Consider the following 14,425-nt stretch of genomic DNA (forward strand, 5'->3'; position numbering starts at 1 on the left):
TTGTCAAAAACAAAACGAGAGATTCGACTCAGTCGAGGTCTTCCGTGCAGTAAGGTACTTTTAAGTTGTTTGGGTTATTATTTTTGCCATAGTTAAATGGAAACTACCTTCAACACGGTTTACCTAATTTTACCTTCGTGCTCGATACCACGAGATTGAGTCAAAAGTACTGAATTTTAGGTAGTTTTTCGGTGGCGTGTAAGCAAAGTTCATTTCATATCGTCAATCTGGCGCCCAGGTGGTGAAATCGTTAGAATTCAACCGGGTGCTGGAGCGTTTCCAGAGAATTTTTATTTCCAGATCAAATTTTACTAAACTTCCCAGTTAAGCTCAGCCGGAATGTTGGCTAGTTCTAATTAGTATTCCAGCTCCGGTGACACAACCGATTCTAGTTAGAATGTTTAAGGGGTACCATTTCGATGCGGCTTAGCAAGCAAGCGAACCCGTGAGGCTGGGTGTTGTTGGCTCGAATCAAAACTTGTCGAAAGTAAACAAAGTTCATTTCATATCGTCAACCTGGCGCCCAGGTGGTGAAATCGTTAGATTTCAACGGGGTGCTGGAGCGTTGCCAGAAACCGACCCGCCGTCGGAAGCAAGCGAACCTGCGATCCACTTGTTTGCCCGGCTCATTCAAGCATAGGAACTATCCCTAGTTTAAATCCGACTGAGCGGTAGCGAAGTCGGACACCATGCGCAAAAGCCACATTAGGTGTTGGACACAAAATAATATTGGCAACGCTAGCAAAATGTAAACACAAATGAACACTCCGGATGAACCTATCGTCAATTGACATTTCGACGAGTTTTGATTCGAGCCAATAATATGGGCCCCGTCGATCAGCCTGTCAAGAATGGCGTCTCTGTACAGCCAGCATCACTGTCATGAAAATCAAAACAATAATTTTGGATCGAATCATTAAAAGCTGTATTTGGTTACTAAGTGCCGATTTTCTGGAAGATATGGTATCTAATCATCCCGAAAGATGCAAAACGTCTTGTGGAATGCTTCAATATTGCGCATATCGCCGAAAAAAAATTCTTTGTTTGGGGCTTTAAAGCTATAACGCCCCATATATATAGGTCGCTGTCAAACTACAGATTGAGTTCTACAAGATGACGACACGAATGAACTCATGATGAATGAAGTTCATGTCTGACAATTCTCGGTGGTTTGTTTACTTTGCCAGTTGCGTGAGTGCGAGTGCAACGGGTGCTCATCTGTTACATTCGAACTCACGTAGCTTCCATGTAAACAAACCACCGAGAATTGTCAAACAAAGTTCATCCGGCTCATTTTGTGGGGTTATGTCAGTTAGTGTACACAGAAAACTTGCATTACCTAGCAGTAGGTAATTTTAAATCTGTGCATCCTACTTCCTCCAACGAAAGAGAGGGAGTCCAAATTTACCCAAAAATAATGAGATATTCCCCAAAGCCGACTAAACTTCATCCCATTATTTTTGAGTAAAAAAAATCATTCCCTCTCCTTTGTTTTCCGGCAGTGAAATGAGGACAGCAAATTAAAATTACCTACTGGTAGGTAATGGATTTTAAGCAAAGATAAACTCAAGATAGAGTGGTCGGATGATTCCCATGTACCATCAAAATGCGACCCCTCGATGAATTTGGTTCACCGTCAGTGTGACAGCTCAATAATAAATTGAAGCGAAGCTTTGCGAAATAGAACCAACGTCGATATTTGCGTCGTATCTATGACAATGCGTTATTTCCAAAATAACAAGCAAGCTTTCGTTTGGAAAATAAACAAACTTTGAGGCTTTTTAACGTTCGGTAATTAATTGATGTGACTAATGCCGATTTCGTTTTTAGATTAGTGTCACTCTAGGTTAAAGTGACCAGGCGTCCCGGATTAAGCGGAACAGTCCCGGATTAGGCGGAACAGTCCCGGATTTAAGGATGCCTCATGGTAAAATGGACCGGAAAGTTTACCAAAATTCTGCTTTTTACACCAAAATACCCATTCATATTGTTATGCGTTATTTCGAAAATAACAAGCAAGCTTTCGTCTGGAAAATAAACAAACTTTGAGGTTTTTAAAGTTCGGTAATTAATTGATGTGACTAATGCCGATTTCGATTGTACTAGTTTGGTAGAATATTTGAGAAGCATACATTTTAAGGGTTTTCTTGAGGCCTTTAGAAGTCAGTATGACTATAATAATAATTTTACACGCCAATATAGACAACGTGTTTCTTTTATAAAAAAATTGTTTACTACATTGATTTGCTTCGTAACCATAGCATTTTTTCGACGCATTCTGAATAATATCGACGCCTATTAACGAGGGGGCAGCAAAAGCATACTATTATTCAGTTCACCGGTTCACGGTTACTGTACCATCATTTGCTAATGGTTGGTATAGGACCTAGTAATCTTGAGTTTATCTTTGTTTTAAGTGTGTAAAACCTAATGTTGGTATAGGGTTGCCAGGGAGCTGCCGTCGATCTCTAACGATTTCGCCACCTGGGCGCTAGTTTGTTAAAAAATGATCATGGCATTGGCATCCCTGCCTGTTTGACACTAGCTAAAAACACAACACAAAAGAGAAAATAAAATTAAGTGCCTGAAGAACATAAAACAAATTATTGTGAAATTGTTTCCCACTTTATTATGAATACCGTAGGAAAGATATTTTTTCGTCATACGCGAAGTAGCATAGCTGGTAAGTCGTTTATTCTAGCTTACTGCTTTATTTAAGAAGTTTAGCAAGTAAAATATTGATATCAAACGACTGTTAATTAGCGTCAAGTGGAGAATGGACTGTCAAATTATTTTAGGTTGCTAGTTTCGTAACATGCGTGTTATGTAGTGAAGCTTGCTTTTGCGAATATTTTTTCTGAAAATTCAAAATCGAGTTAAAAATATGAGTTTTGTCAAGCTAGTAGAGGAAAAGTTAAAAGCGAAAGACTACAAGAATGTAGCTACAGTTTTACGCGATGAAAAAAATAAAGCGAACTTACATGCAGACTGTATGGAGATTGTTTCGGTGCTAATCAGCCATCTGACTGAAGAAACTCTTCGAGATGATTTTACATTATTCACGGCTTGCGAAGATTTGCTGAAGATTGTTGCTGGAAAATGTATTCCACAGGAAGTACTTTTTGAACTACTCGAGCGAATTGAGTTGACAAAAAACGATGATGCTTTCACTAGTTTGCTCAAGGTGTTACAGGTTGTTTTACTAAGGTTGAAGGAGAACAAAGCCCGTTCATTGGAGTGGAGCCTAAACTCAGTATCATGTTATATTACTGGGATTTCACTACCAGATTATATGGCTAATATTACAGAAGAGGGAGAAAAGCTTCTAGAAAGCGATGAAACAATACGGCGCATCCTGCAGCTGTATATCACTGTTCTACTATTTCTGGAACCAATTGTCCAAAAGTTCACTTCTGTCCCAAAAGAAGTATTCTGCAAAACGGGAATAACGAGAAGAAATGTAGTAATATGTTTCATTCTCCAGTTAATGGGAAATCCTTTAGTGTTTCTTGATGTTCATCACTCCGAAGGATTAAACAGCAACAATGCAACTCCGGTAAAGTTTGGTATGTACAATACCTATGTAATTTCTATATAGATTCAATAATTAACTCTGATTATCTATTTTTGAACTTTAGGTGACAAGACTTACACTCGCCAGGTAGCTGAAGAACTTGTTTCAGCACTAATGAACTTACAAGGCGATCCTTTCCATTTGCTTCAATACGGTGAAAGGCGTGCTCGGTGGCCACCGAAAAAAGCACGAAAAACAACCGGTGTATTTGAGGAAGCATCACGTGATATATTTATGAGTGATGAAAAATGTCCGTTGCTGTCACTGGCGATGTTGTGCTATTTGTTGTTCGGTGAAAACCTTTCAACGTCGTATCCTAAAGTATACCTACCTCAGTATATTTACGAAATAGGACTGTATCACTGCACTCAGTTGATGAACCATCATCAGGCTGTTGTACATTACAAAGGAATTCTATTAGCCCGTAATTTGGAGAAAGTTCTCGGTGATGTGAAGTTGAAATCAGATGACTTGGATCTCGCCATTCATCAATTGTTTTGCACAAGTCTCTCTAAAATCATCGTCTACTCCAGTGTTGAACGAAATCGGAAGGAAGGGACGTTCTTACTGCGAAATTATATATATAAGTTCGACGCCGACGGCAGGTACTTGGTTATCGCTAATCTGTTCAAAACGGTCCAACACAACGGACTTCTTTCGTTCATTGCAACAATATATAAAGATTTTATACATAAAGAACTCAACTCGACTGATAGTCCGAATCCTCGATTTACCGGCCATTATTTAAAGCATTTGCTTATGAACGAGATATGCGTATTGAAGAAGGGTATTGAGACGGATCTTGTGGAAAACTCCGACACGATAATATCTGGGCTGAACATTCTGCGTTTTCTTCTTATTCGCGATAAGCACAACTATACTTCGATTTGGAGCTACATCGCAGAGATCGACCTTAATTTTCTGCAACCTTTGAGAAAGTCAATCGATTATGCAAGAGCTCATTTCAAGGAAGAGCAATCTAACGTTGTTGCACGTGGAGAGGGTAGCAATCATACCGATATGGACATATCCATAGACATTCTCAACGGGGACAATTTTCCGAAGCTAACTAAAGATAAAAAATTAAATCTGCTCGCAATGGCATTGAATAATTTTGACCTAATGGATTGTATATTGGCAAGAGTTGTGGAGTGTATGAATGCAAAACCAATTCATTCAACGTAAATCACGAAGGTATGCAGTAACATATATTTAGCATTGGACAATTGGTCGAAGTGTATGAAGAATAACAACAATGAAGAATATAGCAATTGGGTCATAGCTCACCTTATTGGCCAGTCACGAAGAATGCCAAAAATTATTTTTGCCTAATATTTTGGCTAAGACTGCTTGTCGTAATTATGGCGAGACTTCAATTGTTTATTAATATAGCTCAGCGATTAAATAACGTTTTACCAGAAAATTAGCAAAAAACATTATTTGAACAAAATGACAAATCCTTTTATAAGAATGTTGCTAATTGTACGTGCGCGAGAGAAAGCTTCGAAATCATTCCCGCAATTTAAATCGCGGTAAAACCTACTCTATATTTAATAACTAACAATGAATGTCCCCTCAATGTACCCTATCATTACGTAACATGCGAACGTGCCTCCTTTACCAATCCACCATCAACGAGGCCAGTTGCTCCTGGCCGATTTGTTCAATATTCAAATCATCAACATCAACAAGATCGGGCACGAATCAAAATGGTCGTCATTTTCTGTTGAGAGAACTGATGTGAATTAAACAGAAGGTGGCCAATGTACTGGATACTAAGGTGTGGCAATGCTGTATTGCTCTCTCGCTCAATTTCTGTAACTTTATTACGTAATAAAGTTCAACTCCATATATTTTCCATATATCTGCTGTCCACGTGCTTTACAGAGATCGAGCGAGAGAGCAATAGCATTGCCACACCTTAGTATCAACCTCATTGGAAGGTGGCTCCGACCTTAGTATCCAGTACATTGGCTCCGACTACACGGGAAAATAAAACAACCCGCATAATAAGTTCTTTTTACTTAAATTTAGGTGCTTTTGAGTTTTGCATTGCTTTCACACTTATTAGTGTTGTCAAAAACAAAGCGAAAGATTCCACTCAGCCGAGGTCTTCCGTGGAATAAGGTACACGCAACCATAAAATAACGTACAGAATAAGTTATTTTAACTTAAATTGAGGTACTTTTGAGCTGTGCGTCGCTTTGGCACTTATTAGTGTTGTCAAAAACAAAACGAGAGATTCGACTCAGTCGAGGTCTTCCGTGCAGTAAGGTACTTTTGAGTTGTTTGGGGTATACTCAAAATTAGGTGAATTCAACTTAAATTTAAGTAAATTAAACTCAAGGTTGAGTTATTATTTTTGCCGTAGTTAAATGGAAACTACCTTCAACACGGTTTACCTAATTTTACTTTATTCCACGATACCCCGAGATTGAGTCAAAAGAGCTCAAGTTTAGGTAGTTTTTCGTATCCGTGTAGAGACTAGAATAACAAAGACGCCATGTTTCGTTTGACATTTCAGTTTAACTGTCATTCGAAACGAAGATGAAAGTTGTCAATCGCAAATGTTGTGAACTATTATTCAGGAAGTATTGGCCGTGCTTTTCCAACGGAGACGCGACGATTATTTTTTGTAACAGCAAGATTCGTAGCGCTATCCGGCGCACGATTCGCCCCAATATATTTCTTGTGGGATGAATGACTTTACTATCTATCTATCTATCTATCTATATATATATATATATATATATATTTATATATAAATATATATATATATATATATATATATATATATATATATATATATATATATATATATATATATATATATATATATATATATATATATATATATATATATATATATATATATATATATATATATATATATATATATATATATATATATATATATATATATATATATATATATATATATATATATATATATATATATATATATATATATATATATATATATATATATATATATATATATATATATATATATATATATATATATATATATATATATATATATATATATATATATATATATATATATATATATATATATATATATATATATATATATATATATATATATATATATATATATATATCTATCTATCTATATATATAAAAGTCAAAGTTTGTATGTATATGATTTATAGACTCCCAAACGGCTTAACCGATTTCCGTAAAAATTTGCACACAGTAGGTATTTGGTATGGGGCGTGTTTGTGTGCTATTAGTTGGAGATTATCTGCCCGCCAGATGGCGCTTTGGAACAAATTGTGTTTTCCTCCTATTTCGCAGATATATATATATATATATATATATATATATATATATATATATATATATATATATATATATATATATATATATATATATATATATATATATATATATATATATATATATATATATATATATATATATATATATATATATATATATATATATATATATATATATATATATATATATATATATATATATATATATATATATATATATATATATATATATATATATATATATAAAAGTCAATGTTTGTATGTATATGATTTATGGACTCCCAAACGGCTCAACCGATCGCCGTAAAAAATTTTACATAGTAGGCATTTGTTCTGGAGCGTGTTTGTGTGCTATTGGTTGGGGGTTATCTGCTCGCCGGATGGCGCTTCGGAACAAATTGTGTTTTCCTCCTATTTCGTCGAAAGTCGCAGCAACGCGCGATGAGTATTGTCTTGTTCGGATCGAACCAAGAAAACTAATCCTCATAGCAACTTTGTTCAGCAGCTTGAAGCTGTAAATATACTTTTAAGTATTTAATTTAATTTTAACTTACAAAGTTAGTGTTCTTTCACGTGGCCTCGGCTGGCAGTAGATTCACTATGGTGATCTATCAACTCCTGTATCATAAATTAGATCCCTTTATTTTTTAGCTAGGAAATGTATACATTATTGACCAACCTTCTAGAATGCATGCAAGTATCCAATCCACTGGTGTATTAAATCGATTTACGGATTATAAATTAGTTTAATCAATTGCAACCTGTACCTTTAAATTTTAGGATGCATTCACAAATTCTTTAATAGTTCAAATAAACTTACGTGGATATAATTCGATGGCACACATCAAAACATTATTAGTCTAGTAGTTCTACCTATTCAATCAATCTGTGATAATTAACTGCGATATTTGATTTAGGTTTAAGACAATTTTAGCTTTTAAAACGTGGCTTCAACTTCTGCTTTGTTCTCGTCGCTGTGTCTTTACTTGACTATCTGAACTTACCTGTCTGAAGTTGCCTGCTATCATTCTACCACCTCTCAATTAATAGTGGCTGCCTAGGTGGCTGCGCTACTACCCATGGGCGCCGTCCCTAACAATATCCCGGCCCGTAGTCCTGTCCCGGTGTCGAGGTTGCTTCTTCCAACGAGAACAGCGTTATTACCAATGTTGTTTTCGTTCATTTCCATTACTGCAAGTTTGGCAGTAGCTCTCTTGAATAGTCAACGATTAGTACGAATCATTGCTTGGCGAACTCGTCCATCACTGGCTATAATGGGCTCTTCAACTATGCCTCTCACCCAGCTCTTGCGACGATCACCATCGATAATGTAGACCAAGTCACCCTGCTGCAAAGTTCGTTAAAGCATTTTGTTCTCTGATTAACCGTTGGGACGTATTCCTTGATCCATCTTTTCCACATTTCATTCGCCAATTGTTGTGAGCGCTTATACGTATCAAGAAGAGCTAGTCCGGGATTGACCGGAAACAATGCCTCTTCCGGTTCATTTGGCGCGCTACCACGAATAAAGTGATTGGGAGATAGTGATTCAACTGGTGAGTCACTATATGAGTACGTTAAAGGGCGGCTATTGATCATAACCTCCGTTTCAGCAAGAGTCGTCAACAAGATTTCGTCTCAGTTTGTCTTCACATCTCGCCCTGAGCAGAAGCAAAAAATCGTCCCGCGCAAGTGAAACAGTCAATTCTACCTAAAAATCAATCGGTGCCTATCACACAAGCAGTCCATATAACAATAGCCTACACCTACTGTGCGATTTAGTGATGAGTGACGGTGCCCAGCAAAAAGCAACCCAGATACCGCCGAACTGTGTTGCTGTTGATTTTTCGAAATGCCCCGTAAGACCAGCCATTCGGGAAGTGGAACAGTTATTAAAAGTGCAGATGAAACTCAATCTGGCTGAAGTGAAAACCCTACAAATGCATCATATCAAACATTGCGTGCTGATTTCGTTCAACAACATTAACCAAGCTGAGTCATTCGCCTCGCGAAACAACATGCAGCACACCGCCGAATGCGGCAATGTTAAATATAGCATTCCCGTATACATCGAGAACGGCGCTGTAGAAGTTCGTGTCCATGATTTGGCTACGCGTACCCCTGATGGCGCGATTAAAAAATGCTTGCAAAAATACGGAGAAGTAGACTCCGTTACACATGAGACTTGGAGGATTTTTTTTCCGGGCATCCCTAACGGTGTTCGTGTGGTGAGAATGCGTGTGACCAAGCCAATTCCCTCATACATAACCGTCACAGCGTTAGGAAGTGACGATGTTCTCATTCATCAAACATCACTAGTCACGTACCCAGGGCAAATTCCTACGTGCCAGTTCTGCACGAAGAAGCTGCACCTCGGAAAACCTTGCGTAGAAACTGTTAAGGAAAACTTAACCAATCCAACTGAAATCAGCCCTGAACCATCTTACGCTAAACCACTAACAGCTGCAAAACCAACATCTTCGGATCAAGCACCAACAACCAGCAACAACAACAACGAAACAAATGCCGAAAAATACGAACATACAATGACGACCGATAAGAGTAAGACACAAACTGGAACATCTGACCGCGAGTAGCAGGAAAGTAGTACGGATGAGGACATGGACATGAACGACAACGCAAAAGAAGACAAACGGATCGAACCTCAAATGGCAGTGGACAACACTGGCAATATTTCGCCCCCTAGAAAAAGGATTTCAACACGCAGCAGAAAGCTGCGTCTAAACGAGACAAAAAACTTAACATTGTTGTTTTTTTTAATTTATTGTAAAAACGAACAATCGGCCTCGTTGAGCTACCGCATTTGGGCCTAAATAAATTTAATAATCATAAAAAAAAGATTTCGTCTGTCAACCTGCCTCCGTCATCTAGTGCTTCCATGACGCTCTTGACTGACCGCACCATCCGCTCCCAAACTCCTCCCATATGAGGAGCTGCAGGAGGGTTGTAAATGTTGAAACGATGGGTTCGACTCGCAACAACTGACAGAAAGCTATTCAGGCAACACTGCTTACGTCAAATGATTTATATTTGAACACAATAAAATTCATTCTTGTCTGTAGCGTGTTAGCGTCCACACATGTATTAATTGTCTCTACTTAGCCATCGTTTCCCACGTTTTCTCTTAATCTCAATAGGTTATGTGCTCAGCGCTTGGGCAAGCGGTGGCAAAGGAGTGCGCGACGCTATTCGAAAAATAATTGCATTCTTTCGGCGCGTGAAGTACGCGGTGCGGTTGAGAGTTATTTTTTGGCGTCGAAGTGGTCGAGTTCGGAAAACTAGCAGAATCGGAAATGGATTTTTCAAACATGGGCGTCATCCGATTGAATAATCGGAACTATCGTTCATGGGCTTTCAAGGTGCAGATGCTGATGATGAGGGAAGGTACGTGGGAATACGTGGATCCGGGTGTCGCGCCGGTACCGGTTCGTTACGTCGGAATGGACGGAAGGTGATACGAAAGCGCTAGCTACCATCGCTTTGTTGGTAGAAGACAACCAACATAACATCATGTCAAATGACACTGCGAAAGCAACATGGGATACCCTCAAATCTCACCAGCATAAAACTACTGTTGCCGATACCTCTCGTCGCGGCAAGTAATGGGTGAACCATTTGTGTACCACAGTGTAGTGTTTTAGATTTACTTTGAATTTTATATACAAAATTTGAATTAAAATATATACTTGTTCACGTAGCCCTATTATCCACACAGAAAGTGGAAAGTGGAGAATTAAGGCTGTGTTGGATCCGTCTTTTCGTGGTGAACCGGGAACCTGAAAAGTTAGAAATACACTGAAAATGTAAACAAATAATTATATACTTACCTTTAACAAAAACTAATGGATTAAATAAATTACAGTATTTTAGCTGCTAAGTCTGCAACAAAAATACAGTATTTATTCTGGCAATCGGGAATAATCTAAAATAATTTTCATCCGAAATTGGATGAGTCAGAGGATCTTGCACCTTCGAGAAGAAGTCCGCCGTAGACACCAGTAAAGGTTGCCGTTGGTGATTCCTGCAGTGCGCAGCGTATGAAACCCTTTTTTGAAGTGAAATAAAATTTAATAAACCATGTAAAAAACCGTGCAAAACATGTAACTTAGTAAGGGGAGAAAGAGGAACTGAATGTGAAGAAACTAGAAGTGGAAGCAAAGTTGAAGTAGCTAGATAAAGAGCAAAAGTATTTGAAGCAGAGATACAACTTGTTGATGCGGCTAGAGGAGGAAAAGGGTTTATCTGATAAACGGAGTGGTTTGAGCTCAAGAAGTAAGCGAAGCGGCGTTAGCGTGAGAAGTAGATGCTCAGTCGAAGCTAACATCATCGGTAAAACAGGCTACTTTGTCGGTTCACACAGTCAGTCAACCTATGCTATCGTCGGTTGCTGCTAAAGAGTTAAAACTACAACCTGTACCCACGTCGATTAATTCGCTTCATGCTCCTGGTTCATCAAATATAAATGTATCGCGCCCATCCGCATCTGCTGCGGGAAATGTATCAACATTAGCAAAATCCTACGAACAATTGCTATCCGGGTAGACGGCTGCCACACAACCCGAAAGTGCAACCGTTCCTGTAACATTAGTTTCGACTGTTCTTACCGAGCCTGGTATAGTATCTCAAGTTCCCATCGGGTCGAGTGGTTTGATGCCAATAGTGTACGGAAATGTACCCTACTACACGGCGGCTCCTATCTCACAACCAACGCCAATTTATGCAGCGGTACCAGATGGATGGGAGCAAGTAAATTCAATACAAAATGGACTCATTAATATTCCTACTGCCGCCTCTTGCAGGAATGTAGCTTCAATTAACCCAGTAGGTATACAAGGTCCACCCATAGTGGTCGCTGAGTTGGGACGAACAAGTGCAAAGGTTCCTGCGACAGTTGTTTCGAAGAAGGTTATTCCCGATATGCAAAAGGTTCAAACAATAAATAACTATGCAGGTTCAATGCCTCTACCTGTTAGTACTGTCTCTGCAAAATTCGACTGTTTTTGCCGAACCTGGTGTAGCATCCTTTGTTTCCATTGGGTCCAGTGGTCTGATGCCAGTAATGTACAGAAATATTCCCTATCGCACAACCGACGCCGTCGTATGCAGCGATACCAGATGGAGGGGCCCGAGTAAATTTAATGCAAAACGGTCTCAATTATATTCCTCCTGCACCCCGTGTCGGGAACGTAGCTTCAACAAACTTAGCAGGCATACTGGGACCACTCACAGTGGGTGCTGCACTAGGACCAACAAGTGCACAATTGGCTGCAAGACAGGTAATGCCACGTGAGCTGCCGAGATTCAGTGGAGATCCGCAAGAGTGGCCTTTTCCTCTACAGCTCCTTTAACAATACCACAGAAGTGTGTGGGTGCACAGATGCGGAAAATTTGGCTAGGCTGCAGCGCTGTTTGGGGGGTTCCGTATTGGAGGCCGTACGAAGTCGTCTGCTGCTTCCAGCATCTGTTTCATATGTAATGGTAACACTTCACAAACTGTATGGAAGGCCAGAGATATTGATCAGCTCGCTTTTAAAGAAGGTGCGAAACGTACCCCCACCCAAGTCGGACAATCTGAGCACAATTGTCGCTTATGGTCTAGCGATACAGAATTTAGTTGATCATATTGTCTCAACCAACAAGCGTATTTGTCGAATCCAATGTTACTACAAGAATTGATCGACAAACTGCCAACACCACTAAAGATGCAGTGGGCAACCTATAAGCAAGCAATCCTATGCGTTAACCTGGCTACGTTCAATAGTTTTATGGCCGGCCTTGTTAATCTGGCTTCAGAACTAATCGTCGACGTACACTCTGCTCAAAATCTTCATAAACATGATAAGCCAGAAAAACCGAAGCAGCGGGAAAAGCTGTTTACTCATGCTAACGAGACCAGGAAGGAAAGGAAGGCCCCAGTGGAAAATATTTCAAAGGCCTGTTCGTACTGCGGAAACGATAGTCATCAGGATTTGAGCTGTTCTAGCTTCAAGTCATTGGACATCGGAACGAGATGGAAGGCAATGCGCCTGAAGAACTTGTACCGGTTGTGTCTCGCACCACATCAGAAATGGCCTTGTCGCTTGAAGAAGGAGTGTGGTGTGGAAGGATACATTTTTCAATTGAATTGATAAAATTTCAATTTTTATCTTTGGAGAAGAAGGATATCAGAGAGAACAGACGTCCATCTTCAGCGTTCAACTTGTGTAAAATCTAACGGTTTCGAAGGTAATTGGGATATCCAAACCAGGTGCGCTACTGTCGTCATGTTTTTTGTGGCTGAATTCGACAGAATTGACAGCGGTTATTCCTCTACCCAGTCAAACTAGTCCGGAGCCGGTTCGGTCTTCCAGCATGAATTCCAGCTCAAATGCATCAACCGATAGAGTCGGAATCGGTTGTTTTCTTTGAGCAAGCTTCCATACTGAATCCATTCAGGATTTCGAACCGGTTCCGGAATGGATTTGACGGATAGCTGGGATAGGTTTGTGTGGCGGCGCTAGTGTTTATCGTATATTAATTCAAATGTTTACACACGTTTTTTAAATATTTTTGTTCGATCATGGATGTCTGTTCTCTGTGAGGATATTATGACGCTTAGAGCAGATTTGTTTTCTTTCCGGACATCACGTTGAACCTTATCAAATGAATAACGATGTTCGAAGTCCTAATAGTTTTCTTATATCTGCTGCCCGGACTTACGACTGGCCGCTAGCAGCTGGGCAAAACAATATTGAGACTTGGCATTCTATTTATATAGGATGGCGCTAAAGCTGAGTACTTTGGTTGAAGACTATTAGGCGTTTTAATGTGTTTGGTACCTGTTGTGTTGTTATTGTGTTGTTTGAGTGTGAAATAAATTGTAAATTAAATTGACCCCCACCGGAGCACGTTACATTTCGCCGTCGCAGAAGCTGTGGTAACTGAACCAATCCGGTCAGAAAAGGATCAGCGAGCTCAAAATATTTTGGAAGCTACAATAGTACGCCGAGGATCCCAAATTGAGTCTGCTTTGCTATGGCGAAAGGGCAACATTTAATTCCCGGAGAGTTACGAAATGGCGATGAGCAGGCTCCGAGGATTAGAAAAGCGGCTAGTCAAAGATCCAGAGCTAAGACGAAGGGTGAACGAGCAAATCGGCTGCTACGAGCTCAAACAGTACATCAGTAAAGCATCGCGAGAAGAATTGGCCAACTTAAATCCTCAGCGAGTATGGTACCTGCCTTTGGGAGTAGCGGTTAACCCCAAGAAACCCAGTAAAATTAGGATGGTCTGGGATGCGTCTGCGAAGTCAAGTGGAATTTGCTTCAACGATGTGCTGCTGAAAGGACCCGATCTGCTTGTCACTGGTAGAGGTCTTCCTGCGGTTCAGACAAGGCAAAAATGCGGTGTATTCCGATAACGGGAAATGTTTTTACGAATTCTCATCCGAGATGAAGATAGATGGTCACAATGTTTTCTATGGAGAAGCAGTCCAGAGAAAAAACAGAACTTTATGTGATCAACGTGGCGATGTTTGGTGCTACGA

The 14,425-nt window shown here is 39.4% G+C and overlaps 1 protein-coding gene across 2 annotated transcripts in view; it reads left to right on the forward strand.

Annotated features, from left to right (window-relative positions):
- The first annotated feature begins 2,545 nt into the window (after nucleotides 1–2,545).
- Nucleotides 2,546–14,425, forward strand: part of LOC131691374 (ubiquinone biosynthesis protein COQ9, mitochondrial-like) — a 59,094-nt gene continuing 47,214 nt past the window's right edge. The window contains exons 1-3 of one of the 2 annotated variants that reach the window (XM_058977708.1): nucleotides 2,565–2,683; nucleotides 2,764–3,566; nucleotides 3,639–5,507. In XM_058977708.1, the coding sequence (XP_058833691.1) occupies nucleotides 2,885–3,566; nucleotides 3,639–4,759 (1,803 nt within the window). In that variant the 5' untranslated portion in view covers nucleotides 2,565–2,683; nucleotides 2,764–2,884 and the 3' untranslated portion in view covers nucleotides 4,760–5,507. Of the gene's footprint in view, nucleotides 2,684–2,763; nucleotides 3,567–3,638; nucleotides 5,508–14,425 lie in introns of those variants that run through there. The other variant, XM_058977709.1, reaches the window with a different exon arrangement.

Source organism: Topomyia yanbarensis, chromosome 3 (genome assembly GCF_030247195.1).
Source record: "Topomyia yanbarensis strain Yona2022 chromosome 3, ASM3024719v1, whole genome shotgun sequence".
Lineage (NCBI taxonomy): Eukaryota > Metazoa > Arthropoda > Insecta > Diptera > Culicidae > Topomyia > Topomyia yanbarensis.